This window comes from Eulemur rufifrons, chromosome 8 (assembly GCF_041146395.1).
Source record: "Eulemur rufifrons isolate Redbay chromosome 8, OSU_ERuf_1, whole genome shotgun sequence".
NCBI lineage: Eukaryota > Metazoa > Chordata > Mammalia > Primates > Lemuridae > Eulemur > Eulemur rufifrons.
Genome location: NC_090990.1, coordinates 38,822,840 through 38,834,927, shown reverse-complemented (window position 1 = coordinate 38,834,927; position 12,088 = coordinate 38,822,840). Strand labels below are relative to the sequence as shown.

Sequence of the window (12,088 nt, the reverse complement as noted above, 5' to 3'; positions counted from 1 at the left end):
ACTTGGGAGGCTGAGACAGGAGGATCGCTTGAGCCCAGGAGTTTGAGGTTGCTGTGAGCTAGGCTGACGCCACGGCACTCACTCTAGCCCGGGCAACAGAGTGAGACTCTGTCTCAAAAAAAAAAAAAAAAAAAAAAAACAAACAAAAAAAAACAAATAATTTATTTCAAATGAAAAACAGAATATCTCATTCTTTAGCTATGCCAGGTAACAGTATACTCTGTTATCCAAGTAAAAGTAAATCACAGTGCTCCTTTTGGCAGCACATATACTAAAATTGAAACGATACAGAGATTAGCATGTTCCCTGTGCAGGGATGACACGTAAATTCATAAAGCATCTCATATTTTAAAAAAGGAAAAAGTAAATCACAGTAAAATTGCTGCCTGAGAAACAGACTTTTCATTCAATTATGAAGTATAAATTTCCTTTTCAAAATGCCATTATTTAAAAATTATACTTTAAAATAGTAAAATGAAGAAAATCACCTTTTTAGCTCCTAAATTACATCTTAGAAAACAAGGGACTCCTTTATACTTAATGGAACCCTCCCTTAACCTCTGCTCAAAAAGTTTCTTCCATAATTCAATATTGAATAATCATAATAATAAGAGGTATGTTACAGAGAAAAGAACACTGGACCTAGAAACAGAAGAGCCTAGTCTTTCTAACATTGCAGTTATTAGTCACAAAACCACAGGCAAGATAATGAATATATACCTCAGTTTCTTTGAATGGGGATAATAATGCTCATAGCCCACAATGTCATATGGATATTCTAAAAATTATAACCAATATAAATTCTTAAGCAAAGGATTATTAAAACAGGGGCCAATTGCTACCATGAATATCAAAGTACTGAATTAGAGAAAGTAGATGCAGCATTCTATAAAGCAACCCACAATTCCACCTACTCAATTAATCTTACACCAGGGATATCCTAAAAATAAATAGTAAGAAATGACCCAAGACAGATTTCTAAAATTCTGTTTTGCCCCATTTTAAGTTCTAGGGCTATCACTTGCCTGTTAAACGGAACATCTTGGAGGATCCGGTCACTGCAAAGTGAAAGGAGGCAATTCTTCTGTAACTAAAGAATCAAAGGGAGAAAAAAAATCACAAATAAAATATCACTTGGTATCTTTTATCCAGAGGCAGTTTCTATAAAAAATAGGAAAAAGACTGAAGAAACACCAGTTAGTTCTTACAACCTTTATTCTGCCCACCTACTATTGAAAGATTGATTTCCACCAGACTCATGTAAGTTTATTTGCACTTTTGTCTTTTCCATTGGATGCAAAATAGAATAAATAGGATAATTCCAGCTAATCTCTCTCCTTTCTGATGGCTTATGAAGTAATCTTGTCTTTTCTGTTTTTTTAAGATTGAGAGGATGGCAAAAACAATGGCTGAACATTTTGCCTGGTGACATAGCTTCAAAGAATCTAAGCCAGCCTGCTTTGAAGATAGTCTGACCCTAACCTTAGAGTACATGGGGCTAGTGTTCTACATATTAGTCTCTAAGTAGAGAGTGACTAATAGACTTGGCTCTATCTTTCAAATAAAGTTTAGACCAGTACAATTAAACAAGAGTAAATGAAAATATGAACAATTCACCAATGAGTCAAGGTACACCACCAAGGTCCACCATAGAAGGGTGGTGTCAAGGTACCCAAGTCAAGGTACACCACAGAAAGGTGATTCAGGTTATTCCTACGAAGTGAAATAAGAACTTTTAAGGTGTGGGTGTAAAAAAAATGTTATGTTGTATACTACTAATTTTTTGAATTTGGAAAAAATGGCTTTTTAATATTTTTAAAGGTTTCTGTGTGCAATTGGAAGATTTCTTATCTAAAGATGACTTACTATACAGGAGTTCAATCAGGGAAGGCAAAAGTCAGATTAACGGGATATGTAAAGCTAGTCAAGAAATAGAAAAACAGAGCATGGTAGCATGCACCTGTAGTTACCACCTAGCTACTTGGGAGGGTGAGGCAAGAGGATTGCTTGAGCCTAGGAGTTTGAGGCTGCAGTGAGCTATGATCATACCACTGCACTCCAGCCTGAGTGACAGAGCAAGACCCCGTCTCTAAAAATAAATAAATAAAAATAGAAAAACAGGTATAAAACAAACATTTGCTTTGCTTCATGGAAGATGTAGAGAGATTATATAATAGAAGAAATGGCAGAGAAAAGACAAATAGTAGTAAATCCCAGGTGAATGACAGTGAACAAGTCAGGTACAAGTGTAATTAATTAAGAGGGTTTCTCAGGAATTTTTATATTCACCACAGGTGGTCAAGGTGATAGGCTGGACTCTGCTTGAGGATCCATTTACCTCCCCACAAAATGTAAATAAGTTATCTGGCAGATGAGTGATTAGGGGGATACCTTTCCCCCTTCACCACCTTCCCCTCACTTTTTCTCCCCAAATAAACACAATAGGCTCAGGATCCATGGAAATAAGAGAGGCAATAATAATATTCCAATCATCTCTGCATGGAAATCTCATTCCTCCTCCACCTCCTTTATCTGGGAAACTCCTAATTTTCCTTCACAATCCAGCTCAGGGCAGATATTACCTCTTTGAGGAAGCTGTCCTAATTTTCAAATTGTCCTACATGCCCCTTCTGGGCTCCCAATAGTACTTAATTCTCTTTTAGTACTTGTCATGCTGTGCTATATTATGTGTTCCTGCATCTGAAGTTGTAGAATTTAGCACAGGTACACATAGTCTGAACTCAACAAGAAGATGCTAAACTTAACTGAGCTAATAACTAAACTGGTAACACAAGGTAAGTTCCACTGGATCTGTGGCTTACAGCATCTGAAAAGCACCAAAGGCAACTATGGAAAAGATGAAGACATTTGCTGTAGTATTCAAGTTCTGTCCAACTGGAGTTTTGATTTTGGGGGCTGCAGCCTGAAATATGCAAGTAGTCAAGAATTTTCTATGCTGGTGTTCACCAAATCTGGCCCTAATCTGGATATCACTGGCCTCCTCCTACTCTGCCCATCCTACACACCAGTCACAAGCAACTTGCCCTTCCTGGAATGCCCTGTGCATTCCACATAGGTCCACTGCTTTTCTGCTTTTCTCTGCTTTTCTCCCATGTGAAATCCTATCTATTTTTCAAGATGTAACTCAAATGTCCCTTCCCCTTTAAAATCTTGCCTGGCACCTTTGTCCATACACTAATCGAGCTGGTAGAATTAACCATTCTCAAGTTTCTGTGGCAAGTACTTCAAATAGCTGAAGAGATTTACATAATAGCTTACAATATATCCAACTTTCCAACCAATCAGTGAGTTCCCAAGGGCTATAAAAAATTGTTTTAAAATGTTTTTATTAAATAATAAACACAGAAGAATATTTATAAAATATATGTAACCATAAAGCAGTTCTTCTCAAACTTTAATGTGTATACAAATCACTGGGGATCTTTATAAAATGATTCAGTAGGTCTGGGATCTTGAGATCCTGCATTACTTACAAGCCTGCAGGGGATGCCAACACAGCTGGTTAACAAAACACACTTTACATAGCAAGGATATAAGGAATAACAATACAATGAGTATCTGTGTACCTACCACTCAGTTTAAGAAAAAGAATCTATCACCAATGGTACCATTAGCAAATTGTTTGCCCAATTCTATTCCCTCTCATTTCCCCTGAGAGGAACCACTAGGCTGAATTCTGTGTTTAACAATCCCTTGCTTTTCTTTAAACACATATTTATATCCCTAAATAATATACCATATAGTTTTGTAAGTTTTTGAACTGTAACTGGAATCATATGTATGTACTCTTCTGCAATTCTTTTATATCCAACTTGTAATTGAGATTGATCTAGGTTGTAGTCTAGAGTTATAATTCATTCATCATTCACTGTTTTTAAGTATTCTGTTGTTGTGGCCGGGCGCGGTGGCTCACGCCTGTAATCCTAGCACTCTGGGAGGCCAAGGTGGGCGGATCGTTTGAGCTCAGGAGTTCGAGACCAGCCTGAGCAAGAGCGAGACCCCATCTCTACTAAAAATAGAAAGAAATTATATGGACAGCTAAAAATATATATAGAAAAAATTAGCCGGGCATGGTGGTGCATGCCTGTAGTCCCAGCTACTCGGGAGGCTGAGACAGGAGGATCGCTTGAGCTCAGGAGTTTGAGGTTGCTGTGAGCTAGGCTGACGCCACGGCACTCACTCTAGCCTGGGCAACAGAGTGAGACTCTGTCTCAAAAAAAAAAAAAAAAAAAAAAGTATTCTGTTGTTATGACTAAATACAGACACAGGCTGATGCTAATTTATTGTCATTATCATCATATATAATGCTTTGTAAACATTCTTTTTTTTTTTTTTTTTTGAGAGTCTTGCTCTGTTGCCCAGGCTGGAGTGCAGTGCAGTGGCATGATCATAGCTCACTGCAACCTCAAACGCCTAGGATCATGCGATCCTCCTGGCTTAGCCTCCTGAGTACCTAGGACTACAGGTGCCAGCTAATTGTTTTTTTTTTTTTTCTCCTTTTTCTTTTTTGTAGAGATGGGGTCTTACTATATTGTCTAGGCTGGTCTCGAACTGCTGGCCCCAAGTGATCCTTCTGCCTCAGCCTCCCGAAGCGCTGGGATTATGAGTGTGAGCTACCACTCCTGGCCAAATATTCCTTTTAAAAATATTTAACAGCTTTATTGAGATATAATTCACATATCATACAATTCACCTATTTAAAGTGTACAATTTGACAGTTTTTAGTATATTCACAGAGTAGTGCAACCATTACCACAATTTCATCACCCCAAGCATATTCATCACCCCAGAAATGGAACTCTATACTCAATGTAATGACTTCCCATTTCCCCAGCCACCATTTTCTACTCTGTTTATTTGCATCTTCTCTCATTTTCCTTCATCAATTTTGCGAATCATTTTTCAACATTATTAAATATGTTTAAAGAACCAATTCTTGGTATTGTTGATCCTCTAATCCAATGGTGTATTTGTTTTTTGTTTCATTAATTTTTACTTTTATCTTTATTATTTCCTTCCTTCTAATTTTTGGGGGCTTATTCTCTTGTTTCTCTAACAGAGTCAGGTTTATTTATAACTCCCTCTTATTAAGGATGCATCCTTTTGGGGAAGGGGAATCATAGCTTTATGCTAGGGGTATGTCTTCTGCCTGACTGGCTTCCAGGGGCCATTAAAACTAAAGCCTAATTTCATCTCTTTGGCAATTGGCCTAAATGAGGGAAGCTGGTTTTAATGATCTCATCACCAGTCTGGGGTGCCATTTTTACTTGGTTGTGGGTCTCTGAGTATTTTCACTACCTTGCCAATTCACTGTTCAATTTCAAATGACCTAAAAAAATAATTCATGCAGCATTTTTGGTACTCATCCTGAGGATAAGACAGGTTATGTGGTCTATCATATAGCTAGAGATAGAAAATACATGTCATATTCATCTTATTTATTTCTGTATCCCAACATTTTATAGTGCCTAGTCCAGAACAGATCCTATGTGTGTCTATTTGCTGAAATTATCACAAATGCAAGATCTACATGGAAGATGAGTTTTGTATAGCTTGCACTATTTTCCCCAACATGGATTTAAATGCTTTTAGGCAGGAAATGTACTCTCTAATTGTCCACTTCTCTGTTGTTCCATACTCAGTAATTTCACACATTTATTACTATAAATGGCATGGTAGCTCATGCCTGTAATCCTAGCACTTTAGGAGGCTGGGGCAGGAGGATCACTTGCAGTCAGGAGTTTGAGGCCAGCCTAAGCAACATAGCAAGACCCTGTCTTTATAAAAAATTAAAAAATGAGCTGGGAATGGTGGTGCATGCCTATACTCCCAGCTCTTCGGGAGAATGAGGACCACTTGAGCCCAGGAGTTTGAGGTTGCAGTGAGCTATGATCGTACCATTGCACTCTACACTCTAGCCCAAGCAACAGAGTGAGACCCTCTCCTAAAAAAAAAAAGATTACTATACAGCCTCCAAAGGTATTTGAACTTCCGTCCTTGGTTTATTAAACTGAACTATATGGAAGTAGGAGATGAGGAGAAAGAGACACTAAAAGGACTATTTGAATGGGAATTCATATATTCTTACCTGCTGGTGATTGGGGAAATGTTCCATGGCTTTGAGCAGCAAATGGGTCACATCAGCCAGGAGTCGGACAGGCATTCCTGCAGCAAGGTCCTGCTTGGTTAAATTAAATACACAGGCGCTTGCAGCCAGTTGCACTGGCAAATTCATAGGGTGGTTTCTCATCCCAGTGACCACAAGCTGGAAAAAAAATTAGTCCTCTTAATTCACCTTATAAATACAAGCTTTCTTCACAGAGCAACATTACTTTGTTGATCTATAATAATTTCAAAGATGTCTTAAGTTTCCTTTTCATCCTCATGTGCAAAGAGCCTAGGACATAGCAGTTACTCACAAATAGTTCCAGCCTACCTAGCTGAGGCAGGTATCCAGTTGTTTGTATCTAGAATTTTCTGTAAAACTGACAGATCCTTTCTATACAAGTTACTTGTCTTTGTATTTCCAAGACCTACTACAGTGCCTGTTATACGGAAGGCAGTGAAAAAATTCTCATTGGCTTGGATAGAGTAAACCAGGGGGCAGACTCACTTTTACAGCCCAACCTTCAGTTACTTGAGAACTCTGCTGAAGTTAGAGTGCAATAAAATGCATTCACTTACCCCTGTCCTAGAAAACTATTTCTTTTTTTATCTCTTTTTTTAGTCTCTTTTTAAATTTTTTTCATCCTATTTTTCACACCTGCTACTGACTTGAGAAAGAAAACTATTTCTTACCTTGTTCTCTCTCTTCAAATCCCCAAGAAATCCTCCCCATCCCTCACTATCAGCTGAAGATCTTGCTTCCAACTACACTCAGAAAACTGAAGCAATCAGAAAAGAACTTCAGATTCTCACTACCACATGTATCCCCCTTACCAGCACGTACACATACATATGCCACTTTCCTGCCTTTTACTATAAATGATCTTTTTGGACTCCTTTCTAAAGTTAATTCCTTTATTTATAAGTGAGATTGTTCCCTTCTTGTCTACCCAAGGACATCACTTCAGCTATTCACCACTCTTCTACATCAATTTTTTGTTCTGTACTGTATCATTCATATCAGCATACAAACAAGCTATTATTTTTCCTATCTTAAAAAACAAAACAAAAAGCCCTCTTTTGATCCCACTTTCTCAGACAATTAACACCTTTTTTTTTGCTTCCCTTTGCAGCAAAACTCCATGTGAGAACTGCCTGTATTCTTTATTTTTTCTCTGAATCATTCTGAATGAATGAATGAATATTTCAGATCAAGACTAGAGATCTAGTCCTTTGTTGTTCAGGTTCACAGTAACTAAAACCAAAAAAAGACAATGCCTATACCAAATGCCAATATCCTCTGGTATATATGGAGTGACAATTGTTGGGGATAATATCCTAAGGACTGAAATGTTACTGGTTACTCTCCAAATACCCCATTCTCAAAATTTAAGAAATTTAGGAGGTTGGCTGGGTGCAGTACCTCACGCCTGTAATCCTAGCACACTGGAAGGCTGAGGTGGGAGGATCGTTTGAGCTCAGGAGTTCGAGACCAGCCTGAGCAAGAGCGAGACCCCATCTCTACTAAAAATAGAAAATTAGCTGGACAACTAAAAATATATAGAAAAAATTAGCTGGACATGGTGGTGCATGCCTGTAGTCCCAGCTACTCAGGAGGCTGAGGCAGGAGGATTGCATGAGCCCAGGAGTTTGAGGTTGCTGTGAGGTAGGCTGACACCACGGCACTCTACCCGGGCAACAGAGTAAGACTCTGTCAAAAAAAAAAAAAAAAAAAAGTTTATACTACCCAAAGTGATCTACAGAGTCAAATGTAATCCCTATTAAATTACCAACATCATTTTTCACAGATATAGAAAAAATAATTTTACGCTTTGTATGGAACCAGAGAAGACCCCGTTTAGCAAAAGCAATTTTAGGTAATAAGAACAAAATGGGAGGTATTAATTTACCAGACTTTAAACTATAATAGAAAGCGGTGGTTATTAAATCAGCTTGGTACTGGCACAAGAACACGGATGCAGATCAGTGGAACAGAACTGAGAATCCAGATATAAAACCATCCTCATATAGCCATCTAATCTTTGACAAAGCAGACAAAAACATACACTGGGGAAAAGAATCCTTATTCAAAAAATGGTGCTGGGAAAACTGGATAGCCACATATAGAAGACTGAAACAGGACCCACACCTTTCACTTCTCACAAAAATCAAATCGTGGTGGATAACAGACTTAAACTTGAGGTGCGAAACTATTAGAATTCTAGAAGAAAATGTGGGAAAAACTCTTATAGACATTGGCCTAGGCAAAGAATTCATGAGGAAGACCCCAAAGGCAATCACAGCAACAACAAAAACAAATAAATGGGACCTGATTAAACTAAAAAGCTTCTGCACAGCCAGAGAAACAGTCACGAGAGCAAACAGACAACCGACAGAACGGGAAAAAATTTTTGCAGGCTACACATCCGAGAAAGGACTGATAACTCGAATCTATTTAGAACTCAGGAAAATCAACAAGAAAAAATCAAACAACCCTATCAAAAAGTGGGCAAAGGACATGAATAGAAACTTTTCAAAAGAAGACAGAAGAATGGCCAACAAGCATATGAAAAAATGCTCAACATCTCTAATTATCAGAGAAATGCAAATCAAAACCACAATGAGATATCAATTAACTCCAGTGAGAATGGCCTTTATCAAAAAGTCCCAAAACAATAAATGTTGGTGTGGATCCCGAGAGACAGGAACATTCATACACTGCTGGTGGGACTGCAAACTAGTGCAACCTCTGTGGAAAGCAATATGGAGATACCTTAAACAGATACAATTTGACCTACCATTTGATCCAGCAATCCCATTATTGGGCATCTACCCAAAAGAACAAAAGACATTCTATAATAAAGACATTTGCACTCGAATGTTTATAGCAGTACAATTCACAATTGCAAAGATGTGGAAACAACCCAAGTGCCCATCAATATATGAGTGGATTAATAAAATGTGGTATATGTATACCATGGAGTACTACTCAGCTATAAGAAATAATGGTGATATAGCACCTCTTGTATTTTCCTGGATGGAGCTGGAACCCACTCTACTAAGTGAAGCAGTAGAATGGAAAAATAAGCACCACATATACTCACCATCAAATTGGTTTCACTGATCATCACCTAAGAGCACATTTAGGAATAACATTAATCGGGTGTCGGGCAGATGTGGGCAGGGAGGGGATGGGTATATACATACATAATGAGTGCGATGTGCACTGTCTAGGGGATGGACGTGCTTGAAGCTCTGATTCGGGGGTGGCAGGGGCAAGGGCAATATACGTAACCTAAACTTTTGTACCCCCATAATATGCTGAAATAAAAAAAAAAGAAAAAAAAACTAAATGCAAATTTTTACCATTGTTCTTCACAAAAGCATCATCTACCCAGATAGACAATTTCAAAGATTTCACGTCCAGTTTCTTATTCTTACCTTTAAAATTTCTGGCTTTGTTTTTTCCATCACATGAGTTAGACTAAAAAGATGAAATAGAGCTTCCCGGACAAAGAATGCCCGTTCACTGTACCGCTTCAATGCTTCTGCAATCTGAGTTTCATTGGCTTCTCCAGACACCTTTGAATGTAGCCAAAAGATTAGGTTTTAGAATTATTTTCAACCTTCTAACTTTCTCTATCTAAATATCACTTGTATAGATGGCATGCAGGATAGTTTCGTAAGCCTTGAAATGAATGGAAATAATCACTTTCCAACCTATCTGGAATAGTCATCCTAAAGAGGTATATTCATCCTGAAGAGATATATATTAGATAGGTTCAGAACCTAGCATAAGCCTATGGGTAAAATTCTCTATATTACACCTAAAATAAATCTCAAGATCTTTAACACTATTTATAAGGACTTACTATATTATTAGGCTTCCATCTTTCTCTTAAGGTAACCCTCTTCCCCTAGATCACAGTATTATAGTTACACTGGTCTTTTTTTCCTGATTTTTCAAAAGCTAAGCTCTTTCTCAGCAAAAGGCCGTTATATGTAATGTCCTCTCTGATTGAAAACTTCCTTTCTCTCTTCGCTTGACTAATTTCTACTTACACATCTTAATTCAAGTTAAGTAACACTTCTTTAAAGAGGCCTTCCTTGACCCAATGATCTAAATCAGGTTGCCCTAAAACATCTCTTTCATAGCCATTATCATCATCCCCCATTAGACTGATCCATTCACTACTTTACCCCAGTAGTTAGCATTATGCATGGGTCAGGAGAAGTACTCAGTAAGTATTAATTTCCCCAGATTTATCAAGCTGCCATTCAGCACCAAGAGGTACTATTAAAAATTAAGTCTATCTAGGGATTTTCCATTTACATAGGTTAATATACTTAACTATGGTTCATGTGTACCATTGGGTAACCAAATATAGCTAACAGGAAGTGGCTCTTTATAAAAGTAATTCAACTAATAAATGAAAATGAAATAATTAAAATATCACCATAATTGGGGAATTATTGGGGAATAATCCCCAATAAATTAATAGAACTAGGTACTGAGGGCCAATAACTGCTAACATCACAGAAAAAGAAACAACTAGACATTATGTATCTCCTAATGAAAGAGCACAACAAATAAAGGTCCTGGCAGAGGGATCAGACATTAGTCTAATTAAGCCTCCAAATCCAGCTACCAATTTGCAGAAAATACAAAGAAATATGCACTGCTAGTATACAATAAACAAAATCCAGACTGAGGTAACTCTACAAATCAAAAGAACTAGATTCTTCAATAGACAAATTATAAGGAAAAGAAAGGGACTGGCCTACAGTTTAAAATAGAGAAACTGTCCTTAATCATTAAATTAAGCCTTACAAATACTTATTATATGGATTTAGGACAGGTGTCATGGCTCATGCCTATAATCCTAGCACTCTGGGAGGCCGAGGTGGGAAGATAGCTTGAGCTCAGGTGTTCAAGACCAGCCTGAGCCAAGAATGAGATCCCATCTTAAAAAAAAATTATTATGTGGATTTAAACTAAAATGTATACTCTAAGAACAAATTTTCCTATAGCACTCCATACATACTTCTATTATAATATCTCTCATACTGTAATAAATCTATTTTTACATTTATGTGTCTCTTTTCCACTAGACTAGAATTCCTCAAGAGCAAGGATACTAACTCAGACATCTTAAAAAAGTACTTAGTAAATGTTGTTTGAAATGGTTAAAAAAAACTTTCATGTACCTTTACTGCATGTTCATTATTGCAGTTCAATACAGGAGTCTGAGTTCAAGGGAGAGGTGTAAGTTAGAGACACAAATTTAGGAACCATTGGCATATAGATTTAAGGACTAAGGTATAGAATGCTTTAACATTTAGAGGCCTGGAAGATGAGGAAGAACCAAAAAAGGAAACTGAGACTGAGAAGCAAGATAAGTCGGAAAAAAAACAAGTGTGATATCCTGGAAGCTAAATTAAAAAAAAAATTCAAGGAGGAGGGCAAGATCAACTGTGTTAATACCACTTTAGGTCAAATAAGATGAAGACTGACAAATAACACTGGGTTTAACAGATTTCCAATGTTCTCAGGAGCTGAGAGCCACAGCTTGGTAGATAATCTAAGTTTGGAAATGAGGTGACCAACAAATATAAGAATTCTAGTTGTAGAAAAGTGAAAGGTTCAGGAAACCAATGGTGACAGAAGAGAACTTTGAGTGGAGAAATTAGTGATGACAGAGTTGGAAATTCTATGGTAAGAAAACCATCTGTGGTAGGACTAGAAACTGAGGAAAACAACAGAACTAAGATAGAGTCAGTGAGGTACAATGGAAAGGAAACAGGCTTTAGAATCAAATAGTCCACCGGTAACAAGGGCAGGCTGTAATACCAGGAAATGACACTGACTCTATATCTTGCATCTTTTAGTGTGGTCTAAAAAACTGAGGCACACAAGGCCAAAAAGCCAATCTAAAACCAACCTAACCTAATTTAAACCATC

At 37.5% G+C, this 12,088-nt stretch overlaps 1 protein-coding gene and 1 non-coding gene across 3 annotated transcripts in view; one reads left to right on the top strand and one right to left on the bottom strand.

Moving 5' to 3' along the window:
• Positions 1-12,088, bottom strand: part of ZYG11B (zyg-11 family member B, cell cycle regulator) — a 71,610-nt gene that overhangs the window by 34,670 nt on the left and 24,852 nt on the right. For both annotated transcript variants that reach the window (XM_069477946.1, XM_069477947.1), the window contains exons 4-6: positions 9,568-9,708; positions 6,110-6,286; positions 1,026-1,090 (exon numbers count right to left, since the gene is read on the bottom strand). In XM_069477946.1, coding sequence (XP_069334047.1) covers positions 1,026-1,090; positions 6,110-6,286; positions 9,568-9,708 — 383 coding nt within the window. The remainder of the gene's footprint in view (positions 1-1,025; positions 1,091-6,109; positions 6,287-9,567; positions 9,709-12,088) is intronic.
• LOC138391073 (U6 spliceosomal RNA) lies at positions 248-351 on the top strand. Its single transcript, XR_011234712.1, has one exon. It is a non-coding gene; the product is annotated as a U6 spliceosomal RNA (small nuclear RNA).